Genomic DNA, 16,822 nt, shown 5'->3' with positions numbered 1-16,822 from the left:
GACCTGGCGTTGTGTCGTATACTGCTCTGACCCACCTTGGTGTGGAAGGTCGGAAAGTCCTACTATCGTACTATAACGCCACGTGTCCATCCAGTAGAGTCCCGAAGCAGTGAAAAACCAGCCGTTTGGTGGCCCTCTTAAAGCCTAGAAAATAGCCTTACAAAATGTCGTCTTACCAGCCAATAGCTTTAGCTAGCTGTGTTGGTAAGGTGATAGAACGGATGGAGCTCACTAGATCAGAGTGGTTCATGGAAAAGAATGAGCTTTACCCTGAAATGATGACCGGATGGAGACGTGGACGGTCTGCAATAGATGGCGTCATTGATCTCATGTCCACGATTGAACACGAAAAAAGGCGACGCGGACTTGTAGCAGCAATTTTATGAGACATAAAAGGAGCCTGTGGCAAAGTAGTGCACGAAGCCATTCTTGATGCCCTCAGTAACTTGGACATAGGCGGCTGTCTCTACATGTGGATTGAAAATTACTTAGATTGTCGCACAGTCTTCATGTCCACGAATGATGGCGAAACGAGAAGACGTGTTGTGGTCCGTGGAGTGCCTCAAGGAGGAGTGCTCAGCCCGACTCTTTTCAATGTTGCCCTTATTGGCCTTGCGGAACTAATTCCTGATACAGTACGCATCAGTACCTACGGAGACGACATATGCATATGGGCGTCCGCAGTCATGCGACCGCAAATTTGTGCAAGATTGCAGCGAGCCGCTTCTTTAACGTCTCACTACCCGCAGTGCCAAGGACTGCAACTGGCCCAGATAAGTGCGCGGCGATAGCGTTCACAAGGAAACTTATGTGTTGGTATCCAGTTATGATCAATGGCAATGTCATCCCATATGTGACCCACCACCAATACCTCGGCGTTGTCATTGACCGCGGTGTTTCATGGTCGAAGCATGTGGCAATGTTAAAGAAAAAATTAACTGGGCTTGATCAAGTTCTTTGCTTTCTGGCCGGTATAAAGTGGGGTTCATCTGAGAATTCGCTACTCCGGCTGTACCATGCCCTCTACGTCCGCTACATTCGGTATAGCCTGCCAGTTTTATCAAGTATGAGCCGATCATGTTTGCGTACGCTGGAAAGTGCCCAGGCACAGATGCTGAAAACATGTCTCGGTGTTCCACGTTGCCTACGGAACAATCGAGGAGGCTCGCGCCACCCCTTTGCCTGTCTATGCGAACCTCTTCGAATATTCCTGCGACTGCTGTGCCGTCATGGAAGCCACCCCTTATCGACACTTCCCGACATACGGCAGGACTCCACTTTTTCAAGAGCCATTAAATGCCAGGAATCTGTCATTCCACCATACTTTGCCCCTGCTGTCTTTCCACGTATGCCCCCACGGGTAATGTCCAAAATACGGGTACTTCTACCTATTGCCGGAATTTCTAAAAAATCACGAATACCTACCGTGGGCCTCAGACATTTAACACTTGAAGATATGCCGAAAGAGTATGACTCCTCTGTGAATGTGTATACAGACGGATCGGTCTCGTCGTATGCGTATGGTGTGGCTATCATCGTGCCTGTGCATCAAGCCATTCGACGGTTTCGTCTGTGTAACAAGACGACTACAACATCTGCGGAACTAGTGGAAACCAGAGAGGCCGTTAAATGTATTTCGCGACAGCCTCCTCAAGTATGGACAGTATTCAGTGACGCAAAATTGGCTCTGCAACTACTTAGAGTTGTGTTGAAAGAAAGCGCTTACAGAGTGTTGGCTCTTCAAACTGCCGAGCTCTTTCCTTTAGCGCAAGAAAATGACCCCCACATTTCATTTCAGTGGATTCCCAGTCACTCTGGGATACACGGCAACGAACTGGCCGATGCCGAATCGAAGAAAGTACTCGATGAACCAGAGTTACTGCTTGCAATTCCTTTTTCTAGAGCGGACGCCAACTGCCTCTATCCAGTGTCATCCGAAAATCAACAGAAAAACACTGGGACAATCCGGATAATCACCACAAACGAGTCCAGAGATTGGACCCTACCATGAAATTTAGGCTACCACCGAAAATGCAACGCAGCTGTGCCAATCTTCTGCACAGACTAAGGCTGGGGGTAGCATTTACGCGCGGATACATGCACCTAATGCGACGCACTGAGTCTCCAGACTGAGTTGTGCAATGTGAATGAGGCTATAGTTCATGTGCTTTGTGACTGACCTAAGTACGTGGACGAGCGTCAAAAGTTGAACAGTGACCTTACGCGTCTCGACAGCCCCCCGTTGTCGCAGGACGTTATTTTAAGCCCCTGGCCAGACGCTCAATCGAGATTCAAGGCCATCCAGGCGTTACTGAACTTTTTAAAAAGTACAGGCCTGGACTGTAGGCTTTGAGCATTGCAAATTGCTTGCCATATTTTTTACACCCTCCTCTCGTCATCGTCACCCATCATGCGCCTCTTCCTTCTCTCTTTCTTTCCCTCCTCCCCTTCCCCCAACGCCGAGTAACTGGCTACGGGAATATACCTCAGGCCGACGTCTCTGCATTTCGCATCAATAAACTTCTCTCTCTCTCTCTCTTGAGTTCTGACTCTTCTTACATGGCAAAATAGTCCTTTCTTTATCTATCTTTATTTATATAGTCCTTCTTTATCTATTTTTTATCTTTGTTTATTTAACTTCAAATATTCAATAATGTTCGCTCCAGCTCCTGACAAGCATCTAACAGTATGCTTTCCTTATGTATATTGATGCTTTATTGCTATTATTTAACTTTGTGCTGTTGTAATTGTTAGACGGCGAAAGAGGCTGTTTACACATAAGGGTTAAAGCATGGGTTTCTTAACGGAAGCTTTAAATATTCAATAATGTTTCAAAATATCCATGCGCGAAAATACATCGTTTCGTATTTCTTGAGCATAGTGTAGTTGGGTATGACAAAAACTTACAAGGTCACAGGAAAGGTAAAAATGTGCAAATTCAATAAACATGTTGGAATAAAAGATGAAACTTATTTATTTTTTTATTTATTTACTTATTTATTTATTTATTTATTTATTCATCTATTTAAATGCTACATAACGAGATTTTCCGCCTGCATTCTTGTTTTGAGGTAAATCCAACTTGCAATGCGCTGAAAAGTTCATGTTTAGTTCATGTTTGCCATTCACATGCTTGTCTAAATGCAAACAAGTGTTTATGAAGAAAGAAAATGTGAAGTGCCGACGCAGAGATGTCACGAAGACGAAGACAGTTACAAAGGTTTGACAAACGACAATTGTGAGAAGTGCATGCAAAAAACGTGACACATAATATCAATACATTTAGAGCTTCTGTCAGAGCAGCACATACACAATGGCTCAAAATCGTAATTATATACATGTAGATATATGGCACCTGCTTGCCCCACGCACTTGGGCCACTTGCTCCCAGAAGAAGGCGACAACGGGCTGGCTCACGAGCCGGCGCCTTGCTTCGACGACCCGCACTTTAACGACCCCTTTTAGAAGTCGTTCGATGAAACGTGACGTTTCTTTTTTTGTGTGTGGAGTTGCGCGTAATCTCGACCCATGCAAGAGACTCCTCCTAGCAGCAGGAATGCTAGACCGATACTGGAGCTCACTCCAGTAGACCGCGCCAGCCGGAAAATCCCGGAATCGGCCTTGGTTTGAGCCGTTACCTGCGACGACTACGATAACGTCGGCAGGAATGGATGCTGCATTCCATAACAACCTCGCCTGCAACGGCTGCTCCGGTGCCTTCTCATTACAAGCTGTAGAAACCGTGCGTGCAAAGTCCCTTCCATGGCGACCTTCTTGAAGATGCAGAAGACTGGCGGGCGTACTTCGAGCGCGTGTGGAGTTCAATGTATGGGACGGCGAATAGAAGCTCCGAAACGTCTACTTCAGCCTTTTGGACGATGCTCGCACGTGGTTCCAGAACCGCAAAGGTGTTCTCACGTCTTGACGTGAGGTCTGTCACAGCCTCTTGGCCACCTACGCCAGCTCCGATCGCCGGGAACGAGCAGAATAGGCCCTCCAATCTCGCATTCAGAAAGCAAATGAGAGTTTGGCTATGTACGTGGAAGTCATGGTGCGTCTCTTCGGGCGAGCTGACCCTACCATGTCTGAATACAAGAAGCAGCGTCACATGATGCGAGGCGTGAAAGAGCAGCTTTTTGGTGGACTCGTTCGCAGCCCGCCCTAAATGGTTCCAGAGTTCCCACTGAAGCCATCACCATGGAGAAGACCCTGCACCAGCGCTTGCACCAGTACTGTCTTCAAGTGAATCTCTCCTCTGCTACCAGTGGACTAGGAGCTCTCGCGACTGGAGTCAAGTCGCTTCGCGAGATTATTCGGTCAATAGTCCGTGACGAGCTGCGACAGCTGTATCCGGTGCGGCAGCCTTCCGCCAACTTAAGAGCTAGCGCCGTGCGCGACGAAGTGCAGCGTGCGCTCCGCGTACCACGTTACGAAGCAGCACTTGAGGCATCTCCACCACTTCAGGCATTCACAACTTCAACTGAACCACGACGCACAACATACGCTGGCGTTTTAAGAGGCACTGTACCGTGTGCGAATACCAGCTTGCGACTTATGCCGACGCATTCGGGCATCCTATCCGTGAACCAGCGCTGCTACCAGCCGTCACCCCATATGTCATGCTTCAGTCAGCGCAGGCGGTTCCTTATTTTGGAGAGGCTCGACCAGCCGTACGTAAATCGGACATTTGACACATGCACAACCGACGACCACTCTGTTAGTACTGTGGTGAGGCTGGTCATGTCTACCGTGAGTGCCTGTACCGCAGCCTTGTACTACAGGGCTTTCCTGTTATTTCACCCCGACCCCGTTTCGGACACCGTCACCAAGGCGCCAGTCGCGATCGCCGTCACCACGACCATTCTCTTCCAGAGGTTGGAAGTTCCAGAGGTTGGAAGGAGGTTCCAGAGTTGGAAGTCGCAAGGACGATCTTCGATCCCTCGCCTAGAAAAATAATGTCAGCGACCTTTCGAGGCGAAACCGCTGACACTCGACGAGTACAAGACCTCCAATCCACGCGACCTCATACCGACGAGCACACGATGACACCGGTGTTTCAAGCTGGAGACAAGTTTTCAATGAACATACCTGTGCTGATCGACGGTCGAAATGTTACTGCTTTAATAGACACTGGCACTGACTACTCGATTATCAGCGGAAAACTGGCACGCGCTTTAAAGAGAGTTGTTACGCCTTAGACAGGGGCGTACACACGCACAGCTGGTAGACATGTCAAGCCACTTGGTGTGTGCACTTCTCGTCTACAAATTCAAAATTCTACGTTTCGGATCCGTTCCCTTGGTCTCCGAGAATGCTCCCGTGGATTGATACTTGGAATCGACTTTCGTCGAAAGTAAAGCGCCATAATCGACCTCCGCCGATGCTGTATATCATTATCTACAAAGAAAGTGACGACACGAGACGCTCTTCGAATTTATGATGACAGCATCACGATACCACCTCATGTTAGTGTAATGACTCCGGTAAAATACGAGAGCACACGCCAAGGCTAAGTACTCGCAGAGTGCAGCGTCTCCTTTCTGCTTACCCTCTGAATTAGCGTGACTCGGGGAATCATTGACGTTAGGGATGATCAAGCTGACGTCTTGATCACCAACTTCACAAATGAACACCGACACCTCTTCCGCACTGCCGTCGCTTACGCTGAAGATTTAGAGGATGTCATTGAGTGTTTCGCGTGTGGAGAAAACAGCAGCGATGAAGAATGCGTTACAAACATTGACACCAACAACGAGCTGTCGGAGGACCATAAGGAGGCACTGCGGGAACTCTTATGTGAATTCAAGGACTGCTTCGCTCGATCGTCTAAAGTCAGCCAGACGCCAGTCACGCAGCACAGGACAATTACTTACGACGATGCACGTCCTATTCAGCAGCAGTCGTATCGTGTTTCTCGGAAAGAAAGAGAAGCAATTCAACAAGTCAAGGAGATGATTGACGATGGCGTCTTCTAACCTTACAACAGTCTGTGGTCGCCATCGGTTGTCTTAGTAAAGAAGGACCGCGCTCTCCGCTTCTGTGTTGATTGCAGAAAACTGAACAACGTCACAAGGAAAGACATCTATCCGTTGGCGCGCATAGATGACTCTCTCGACCGGCTACGGCGAGCCAAGTATTCTTCCTCCCTTGACTTGAAAAGTGGGTACAAGCAGATTGATGTGGACGATCGTCACCGGGAGAAAACAGCGCTTGTCACCCTGGATGAACTTTACGAGTTGCGAGTACTTTCGTTGGGGTTGTGCTCTGCTCCCGCAACATTACAACGGATGGTGGACCCTGTGCTAGCCTCCCTAAAATGGCAAACCTGTCTCATCTACCTAGATTATGCGGTCGTATTTTCAGACAGCTTCTCAGGACATCTTAAGTGACGGCGGCAAGTGCTTGAGGCAATCCGATCGGCCAACCTATTCTTAAAGCCTCAGAAATGTCACTTCGGTAATGAAGAACTGAAGTTCCGTGGGTATGTCGTGAGCGTGGAAGGCGTCCGTCCCGATCCCGAGAAAACTTCCGCTGTAGCTGCTTTCTCGACACCTGCCGACAAGAAAAGCGTTCGACGTTTCCTCAGACTGTGCGCATACTACCGGTGCTTTATATGAAAATTTTCTAAAATTGCTGAACCACTTAATCGTCTCACTAGAGACGAAACGCCGTTCATCTGGAGCTCTGAAAAGGAAGCGGCTTTCAACGAGCTTCGACACCGCCTGGCATTGCTCCCTATTCGGGGGCATTTTGACGAGGAAGCCGGAACGGAAATTCATACCGGCGCCAGTAACATCGGGCTGGGTGCGTTGCTCGTACAGCAGCAGCAGAATGGCGAAAGGGTCATAGCTTACGCCAGTCGCACCCTATCGTGACCTGAGTCCAATTACACCGCCATCGAGAAAGAGTGTCTTGCCGTCGTATTTGCACTTGCAAAGTTCCAGCCTTATCTCTACGGCCGCCCATTCCGGGTCGTGATCGGTCATCACTCCTTATGCTGGCAGGCAAACCTAAGAAAACCTTCCGGACGACTGCCACGGTAGAGCTTGCGCCTGCAGGAATACGACATGACCATCGGGTACAAGTCAGGCAGCACACACGAAGATGCCGGCACATTGCCGAGCACGCCTGTTGAACCTGCCGATCCACACACCGAACAAGACAGCTCTTTTCTTGGCGCCATAAGCGAGGCCGACGTATCTACACAGCAGAAAGCAGATTGTGAATTGTCACATATCATTGAAGACATTGAAGGCCCCAACCTAAGTCTGCCAAGACAAAGTGCTCGTGGATTATCATCGTTTTCATTGCGACAGGGAATCTTATACAAGAGGAATTATGCTGCCAGCAACAAAACCTATTTTTTGGTCATACCAGCAGATCTTCGTGGAGAAATCCTGTTCGCATGCCCCGACTAGCCTGCGTCCGGTCACTTGGGTTTAGCTCGAACCCTTGCTAGGGCACGGAAATTGTACTACTGGCCGAAACGCGCCAATTGTGTTAAAAGATACGTCCGAGCCTACCATGAAGGCCAGCGCCGAAAGTCACGCACTGTGAAACCTGCGGGGTTGCTGAATCCTATCGAGCTGCCTAGAGGGCCCTTCGATCAAGTCGGCCTGGATATTTTGGGCCCGTTTCCGCTGTCTATTCCCGGAAAAAAGTGGGCCATCATCGCCACAGACTATTTAACCCGCCATGCTGAAACAAAGGCTCTTCCTAAAGGTGCGGCTTCTGAGGTTGCACACTTTTTTCGTATACAACATCCTACTACGTCATGGCGCCCCAACATGTGTCATCACAGATGGAGGGGCGGCATTTACGGCAAGATCGAGTGCTTGAAGAAGTTTTTAGACTCAGTTACACCATGCATCGAAAGACGATTGCCTATCATCCGCGAACAAATGGTTCGACGGAAAGGCTTAACGAAACAATGAACGACATGTCGATGTACATAGACGTGAAACATAAGACGTGGGACGAAGTACTACAGTACGTCACGTTTGTGTACAATACCGCTCCCCATGAAACCACACGCTTCATGCCGTTTTCTCTTGTTTACGGTCGTGAAGTTCAGACGATGTTACGAGCCATGTTACCATGTCACAATTCTCCAAGTTTTGATGAAGACAACGGGAGTTTTGTGCAGTGTGCCGAGGAAGCACGTCAACTGGCTCGGGTGAACATCAGGCAAAAGCAGTGTATTGACGCGCGTCACTACAACGTCCGCCGACGACAAGTTGATTACCGACCGGGTGACCAAGTGTTACTTTGGACCCGCGTCCGTCGTAAAGGCCTTTCGGAAAAACTTCCTAGTCGGTTCTTTGGCCCTTACACAGTGCTTCGGCGAGTGAGCCACCTCAACTATAAAGTTCTTCCGGATGGCACCCAGCCAGCACGTCGCCGACTACCGTGGCCTGAGATTGTGCACGTCGTGAGGTTAAAACTGTATCGCACACCATAACAGTCATGATGTTCGGACCATTGCGTTTGTCGTGGAACAAGTCATTCGGCCCGTGAGCGATTTGGTTAGCATCGAGTCGATGCTCTCCTCAGAGGAGGGGTAATTGTCATGCCCCGCGCTTGGGCCACTTGCTCCCAGAAGACGAGGACGGGCTGGCTCACGAGCCCAAGCTGGGCTGCCCCTTCGACGACTCGTGCTTTAACAGCCTCTTTTAGAAGTCGTCCATCAATTTATATATATATATATATATATATATATATATATATATATATATATATATATATATATATATATATATATATATATACATATGTACATATACAATGCTGCCGCCCAGCAACAAGAGTGATACAAACCTCAATTTCTTCTATTACAGCTCAATGAACTACGGTGGCATCGGCGGTGTGATTGGTTACGAGCTGGGTTATGCCTTCGTCCAAGGTAAAATCAACGTATCCTTATTCTTGCTATTCTGCTTAAAATGCTATCAAACCTGATAAATGTTCCCTAATGCCAGAGAAGCAGAAGAGGTAATCGTGAATGAGCATAACAAAAATGTGCCCATACATGCAATATTACTATCTTCATTTTTCAGCTGTAGACAGCATTGCCAGTAATTGTGCGCTATTTTCCCGGTACGCGTTCAGAGCCGTTTTTACCGTGAGCAGTGTCTTACGCAGTATCTTTACCGCGAGCAGGATGTCTTGCGCATACATAAGCATAGCCCGAGGCATTGGTGGCAGTACTGACGTCACTCGAATGTGCGCTATTACAACCTCGCGTGACCCCTTCATCCTGCACGATGCTGCCTGTCATCAGTGTGGCTCGTACGCTTTCATCACAAGGGAACAATATATCTTGTAACTGCTTCAGGCATGAGCTTATTGATAAATTTTCCTAATTCATCCATATCTATGCGACGTCCACGACTATAAATATTCGTGCTCTAACCGCCTCATTTCCTGCCGTCTTCCTTGAATCTGGCACGTGAAAAATGTTTAAGTTGGCGTCGTTTACTGTACGTCGTCCTAAGCATGCGGTTTTTAAGATGGCTTACTCATTTGCATTAAAGGATCCTAATGTTTATACAAAACCTTTTAGTCGCTAATATAACTGCACTCGTTCCGCCCTACTATAATCGAGTGATATACCACAAGGGGCGCTATAAGTAAAGCTATTCAAGGCTTTTCTATTCTAATTCTGCTATCAGCCCTCCGTGATCGGTTAAAAACGTTTTTGGACCACGCACGGATTATGCATGATTAGACCGATGAGAAGAAAATAAGTATTTGTGATTCGGCGCCTTTTCACCATTAGCCCACTGCTATTGGTCAAAATATTTCGGGCTGCACCCGCATCACCTGCCTGTCACGCGCCGTCACAAATCCTCCCCGCGTCAACCTGACGGGCTTGCGTTAAAGATGCATTATTATGCCGAACAAAACTGTTTTTTTTTTTTCTGAATAATCGGAGACTAACCCGTTCCAAAATGAAGGATCGCTCAAGCACTGACTACTCGCACCTGCGAGAGTAGAGAGCTTGGGCTTATTTGCGTATATTAAAACTTTGTGTGTGTGGCCGTGTAATCTTTCCGAGCTCTTTCGGCACGCTTGCAACATCGCTCTGCCAACTCTTCTTAACTGAGGATCCCGTTTTGGCCGCATTCTTAACCTTCCGCTACACGCCGCCGCGAGTTTCGACCAGCCACCGCAGGCTAAGTAAGGGAAAGCGGGCCAATCGCTCCCGTCTGCACCACCCTCTTCATCCGGTTATCTATATTCAGTGCGGTGGCTCGGCCCGTCGAATCCCTCTCCACTTGGCCGTGCTTCTAAACTCTTAGCGACCAGTTAAAAAAAACGCTCTATGTAAGCAATGTTATTCGTTTTGAAGGCAAAGTGGCCTCCAAAAAAGAAGGAGAGCATTTGATTAGGCTGTTCAGACAACGCTGCGTGTCCCCGCCCAATGCTTGCGTCTGCGGTTAGGTAAATTTGACGGCAAGATATCGGAATAAAAACATACTTTAATTGTTTTACGTTATAGGGCCCACGGGATAAAAAAATTACCGCCTGTGTTATATTACAAAAATAATGAGCCATTCCACTCTGTGAAGGTGGATCACCAGTAAAGCTGTGTATCACACACAAAGAGGGAACAAAAAAGTTTGAACACAGGTATGAGCACATTTATTCTCTTGATCGGTGGTCATTCTGACGAAAGGTACGCACACGCATGTATTTTGATGCATTCACGCTCATTGCTGCTCCACATCCGGTATACACATTCGTTGTATACATTCGTCCTTTCATTTAGCGATACTATTGAGGTAAGGAATTTGAGACCGAAATCACCGCACCGTGAGGCTGTGGGACAGTGCCATAAGCTCCTTCGCAGATCGAGGAACAACATGGGAATGATGGTATAATGAGCGTCATCCGAGCCAGTTGCGGAAGAATAACATGGTGAAGACGCGAGCAGTGGCACGAGCGCGAGGAACAGTATATGGGAACACTGGCATGATGAGCGGCAACGGAGCCAGTGTGGAGGACGACGACGACGACGAACGCACGAGCAGTGGCACGAGGCATTGCTGATGATGATTGTTGTGAATGAGCATGCGCCGCTGACACGTGTTTGTTTTGTTAGATTTACCGGCCTTGCCTCTTGTGAATCGGCAGTGGCTGCGGCTGACGTCACAAGATAAAGACTATAAAAGCTACCTAACCTTTAATAAAGCGTTCGTTCCTTGCCAACTGCATCTCGAGTTACTTCAGTGGCGACGAGGCTGCCCACCACCGGGCCGTGCCTGTTCCATGGCGGCCCACGCCGGACCACCGGGTTTCGACGAAACGGAAGACAGTTGGGACGCCTACCAGGTGCGTCTGCAGTCCTACTTTGAAGCTTACGATATCGTCGACTCGAAGAAACGACGAGCCCTGCTAACGGCAGCCTTAAGCACGGCAACAGTCGGCATAATAACGGTACGGTGCGCGCCGGCGAAGATTCAAGACCTTACCTATGAGAAGCTGCTTGAACTGCTGGCAGAGCACTTTGCACCACAGGGCAACGAAATAGCGGAGTCTTACAAGTTCTTCACCAGATGCCAGCGTCCCGACGAGTCAACGAAGGACTTCATTGTGGAAATTCGGAAGAAGGCCTGCAGTTGCAACTTTGGCGAGGCACGGGACAGGATGCTACGAGACAGACTTGTTTGTGGTCTACGTGATACCGGCGTTCGTCGGAAGCTTTTGGCCAGACCTTCGCTGAGGCTGAAAGAAGCCGAAGATATAGCGTTAGCAGCAGAGATGGCAGCTCTCAACGTTGATCACATGGAGAGGACACAGGATTATGGCGACGTCCATGCCGTGAGGAGCAAGGTGCAAGGTCAACCGTATTACCACAAGACTCATCCGAGCGCTTCTCGACCAAGCGAAGACGTCGTTTGCCCGTGCTGTGGTAGCACTAAGCACAAGGCAGCAAAGTGCAAGTTTCGCCGGGCGGAGTGTTTTCGCTGCCGACGTAAAGGGCACCTAGCTAAGATGTGTGTATGGAAACAAGGGGTGGCCCTTTGTGAGGAGCATTCTTCAGAGAGCGACGGCAACGAACTTTGTCTACTGAGTTTGTACACTACGTCGGTAAACTTGGTCAAGCCTGTGGTTCGCACCCTCTGCTGGAGCGGAATTCCGCTGACAATGCAAGTGGACACCGGATCGCCTGTCTCCATCATTACGGGGAAAACATACTGCAAGCATCGGCATGCCTGGCCTGCGCTCCGCGAGACGTCCTTGCAGTTGTCCTGCTTTCTTGGCAAGCTGCCCGTGAGGGGTCAGCTGAAACTTCCGGTCTCGTACGCGGGAAAGGCCCTAGATGCAACTCTAACCGTACTGCAATGCGATGGCCCGAACTTGTGCGGGCGAGATGTCATCAGCGCATTTGAGCGTAGCGGAAGGTCCGTCTTCAGCATTCTCGGCGAGGAAACCTCCGGTGAGCAAAATGTCCCTGACAGTACTTTGGTTAGCGCACTCTTAGAGGAGTTCGGCGATTTGTTTACGCCAGGTCTAGGGCTAATTGATGGCCCCGCAGTCCATTTGCGGTTGCGGGAAAATGCGACGCCGCGGTTCTGCAAAGCACGTTCTGTGCCGTATGCAATGCGGGAGCAAGTGTCAAATGAAATAGACAGACTTGTTAAGCATGGCATTCTCTCGCCTGTCGACAGTGCAGAGTGGGCCACGCCTCTGGTTCCCGTTATCAAAAAGAATGGTTCCATTCGGTTGTGTGGCGATTTTAAGGTGACCGCAAATGCTGCATGTGTCACGGAGCAGTACCCATTGCCAAAAATAAGGAATATCTTTGCAAACCTAAACGGTGGTGAAGTATTCAGCACCATCGACTTGAAGGATGCTTAAAGTCAGTTGCCGCTTGACGAGGAAACGAAGAAGATATTGGTCGTTAACACTCCGAAAGGCCTGTTTTGCTTTAATAGGCTTCCTTTTGGTGTAGCCTCTGCTCCTGCGATTTTTCAGAGACGTATGGACGGCATCCTGCAAGGCATTCCGGGCATTCAAGTGTACCTGGACGATGTGGTAGTCGCGGAGAAACGCGGCAACTGCGAGACGCTGCGTGAAGTTTTCAGACGTTTCCGGCAACACGGTGTCAAGCTGAATCCGCAGAAATGCAAGTTCCGACAAGCAGAAGTTGAATTTCTGGGACATCGTATAAATACGAACGGATTGCTACCTAAGATGGACAACATTGCTGCAATAATGAAAATGCCGAAGCCAACCGGTGTTGCGGAACTACGGGCGTTTTTGGGCTTCGTCACCTACTACCACTAATTTCTGGGAAACTTGGCTACTGTTCTAGAGCCACTGCATGAACTGCTAAGAAAGAACACACGCTGGCAGTGGGGAGCGAGACAAGATAACGCGTTCCGAGCAACAAAGCGGCTGCTAGAGGAAGCTAAGTTCTTGGCGCACTACGATCCAAGTAAGCCGCTTATCTTGGAAACCGATGCGTCGTCGTGCGGCGTCGGCGCAGTGCTATATCACAGAATAAATGGGCAAGATCGACCAATTGGGTTCCGGTCGCGAACGCTTTCAGCTGCTGAGCGTAATTACGCGCAAATTGAAAGAGAGGCATTGGCAGTTGTCTTCGGGGTGACAAAGTTCCGGGAATATCTGCTCGGGAATCATTTCACGCTTGTTACAGATCACAAATCTCTTCTGAGCCTTTTCAGCCCCGACAAGCCCGTCCCCGCCATGGCCGCTGCCCGGATTCAGCGTTGGTCCCTCTTGCTAAGCGCCTACAACTACAAAATTCAGTTCAAGCCAGGAAAGACGTTGATTCCTGCAGACACCCTCAGCCATTTACCGGTGAGGCAGGAGCATAACAACACTAAGGCTGCAGAAGATGACGCTCGTGAGTATGTTCTTCTGACCGATCACCTCAATACCTGTCCTCTGTCGGCGAGTGACTTGGCTAGAATGACTGTTGACGACAGCGACCTCGCGCAAGTCCGTGATTACATTCAGAATGGCTGGCCACGGTACTTGCAACCGGCTCAGGAGCCGTTACGCGTGTACATGCACAGGAAAGACGAACTAACGTACAGCCACGGAATTGTGTACTGGGGCCATCGAGCGGTTATTCCAGCAAGTGCGCGGCAGTCAATGCTGCGTATGCTGCATGATGCACATCAAGGGATAACGGCTATGAAGAACCTGGTACGTTCTGTTTTCTGGTACCCAGGGCTCGATCGGGACATTGAGAAGCTGGTCAACGCGTGTCCAACATGCATAGAATGGGGCAGCATGCCTCCTGCCCGACAACCCGTGCCTTGGCCGGACACAGAGGAGCCATGGTCTAGGGTCCATGTCGATTTTGCGGGTCCTGTGGAAGGTAACATGTTGTTGATCGTGGTTGATTCCCATACGAAATGGATCGAGGTTACCGCCATGAAGACCGCCAGTTCGGCAAAGACAATTGAAGCACTGCAGACTATGTTCAGCCGGTTCGGTTTGCCGAGGACCCTGGTGACGGACAACGGGCCGCAGTTTACTAGCGAAGAGTTCAGGGCATTTATGAAGCGCAATGGCATCGCTCATTTGCGGACAGCTCCCTACAAACCGCAGTCTAATGGCCTGGCGGAAAGAGCAGTACGGACTGTCAAACAGGGGTTAAACAAAAACACACGCGGCAGTTTGCAAGCTCGGCTGGACCACATTCTTTCGCATTATCGGCGCACTCCCTTGCCAAATAGGCAAACCCCAGCTTCTATGCTTCTCGGATATCAGCCACGTTCTTTATTGCACAACGTCGTGTCACGACCATTCCCTTCTGCAGGTGCGTGCAACAGTGGCCCGCCGCTGAGCAAAGACGTCTGGTTCAAGAACTATGGAGTGGGTGACAAATGGAAACCAGGCGCGGTAGAGTCCACCGAAGGCTCGCGAATGGCAACGGTAAAGACTGCAGATGGGGAGCAACATCGCCGCCACCTCGACCAGCTAAAAACCAGGAGGACCAGCGTGGAAGGAGAAGCGGTGGAACCCGACGCCCCCATGCAAGTACCGACTAAAGGCAGTCAGAACGCAGCAGCAGACTCGCAGCCACAAGGACACGACAGCAGTCACAGTCAGCCTCAAGTGGACACCGACATTCGAACGCCATCAGGCGGGTCGGCCGAAGCAGAAGTTGCTACCAGCGAGCCGCAAGTGACTGACCGGGCTGAAGTGACACTGCGTAGGTCGAAGCGGAAGCCCCGGCCCCCGGACCGCTTCACTCCTTAAGGGGGAAGAATTGTTGTGAATCAGCATGCGCCGCTGACACGTGTTTGTTTTGTTAGATTTACCGGCCTTGCCTCTTGTGAATCGGCAGTGGCTGCGGCTGACGTCACAAGATAAAGACTATAAAAGCTACCTAACCTTTAATAAAGCGTTCGTTCCTTGCCAACTGCATCTCGAGTTACTTCAATGATGGTTTTTCCACGCACACTTAAATCTTTGACGGAACCCAGCCATAAAGAGCTTCGCTGCAAAATGAAAAAAAAAAAACCTTATGGAATACTTGAAATTTCTTTTATCTTCAAATACAGCCCATTTAATACTTGCAGTTAAATGTTAATCTTCCCTATATGCTTAAACGCGCAAATCAACCAATTCGCCTATAAATCACATTCGCTTGTCTTCTCTGCCATAGGGGTCAGTGTGTGCATGCGCAAGAGAACATGTAAATGGCCCATCATAAAGCAATCCTCTGAACTGTTTGACAACCAAACTGAATGCTTCGAGAAGCAATACGAAGAGGCCAACGAAAAACTGATTTCGGTGAGAACTTCATTGTATTCTTGTTCGGTAAACACCAATGGCTTCAAAGATGTGTAATCAGAATTCTAAATATTTTGTTAACACTAAATATTTCTGATGTGTGTTACATAAAAACAAATGCGTCTTTAGGTGATTGACGATTGTGCTCGCCAGAAATTACGGGTCTGTGTTGATGAAATGACTTATCTTTCTTTAAATATCTACGAAAAATTTTTTAAAGCAGTTGTATCTACCTCGACGTATTAGAATACAGAAACTGAAGTATAATCGCAGTTTTCGCTAGATGTAATAAACTCACTACTATTGACGTTATTTATTATCAAGACATTAAAGTTGATAATATGTTTCCTCATAACAGAGTGCTTTTTAATTGGTTTATTTGGTTTAGCACACGAGAGCAATGTACTATGCTTTGTAAAGGCACTAACTGTATGAACTTAGAGCTTCAGAGCTACAGGAATGAATATGTTTCAATGTCGTCACCAGTAAATCTGCCGCATTTAATTTGCCGCATAAATTCTCAACACATTATGCAAATGACATCTATCGGATAATGCAAAAGCAAAAATTCAATTTCACACATTCATGGTGTGGCACCGAGTTACTGCCTGATTCGCGCTACTTTCGAACCGTTGATACACCGATCCATACTCTTAGTTACTAAGCCTCGCTATGGGAATGGACGGATAGTGTGCTGGCTACCCACCGCGGTGTGACATAAGCGGAGGCGACGCCACTAAGGGTGAAGCTATGCGCATGCTTCAGACTTTCGTTTTTAGTTTCGAGCACTCTTAGAGTCTGAATATTTCATGCCGTATTTCCATGGGTAATCGAATTTTTTTTAAATCCTTAAATCCGTATTTTTTGTAGCGAGAGCTCCTTCAAGTTTCCCAATCACGATGGGTCTGCTGAAATCAAAATTATAGAAGTATTAATGTACTTTTTTTTTATTAGGGACCAGTGACTACGTATCAGCCGTCGCCTCATTGTTGCCACCGCTGATGACATAACACAGAAGGAACCGTTCTTTTACTTCGGCACA

The 16,822-nt window shown here is 48.6% G+C and overlaps 1 protein-coding gene across 2 annotated transcripts in view; it reads left to right on the top strand.

Annotated features, from left to right (window-relative positions):
* LOC129381388 (neprilysin-2-like) overlaps positions 1-15,852 on the top strand; it is a 56,586-nt gene extending 40,734 nt beyond the window's left edge. The window contains exons 8-9 of one of the 2 annotated variants that reach the window (XM_055064206.1): positions 8,838-8,902; positions 15,653-15,852. In XM_055064206.1, coding sequence (XP_054920181.1) covers positions 8,838-8,902; positions 15,653-15,837 — 250 coding nt within the window. In that variant the 3' untranslated portion in view covers positions 15,838-15,852. Of the gene's footprint in view, positions 1-8,837; positions 8,904-15,652 lie in introns of those variants that run through there. The other variant, XM_072285763.1, reaches the window with a different exon arrangement.
* The last annotated feature ends 970 nt before the right edge of the window (positions 15,853-16,822 follow it).

The sequence above is a fragment of the Dermacentor andersoni genome, unplaced genomic scaffold, assembly GCF_023375885.2.
Source record: "Dermacentor andersoni unplaced genomic scaffold, qqDerAnde1_hic_scaffold ctg00000041.1, whole genome shotgun sequence".
Classification (NCBI taxonomy): Eukaryota; Metazoa; Arthropoda; class Arachnida; order Ixodida; family Ixodidae; genus Dermacentor; species Dermacentor andersoni.
This window is presented reverse-complemented; position numbering and strand designations above follow the sequence as displayed.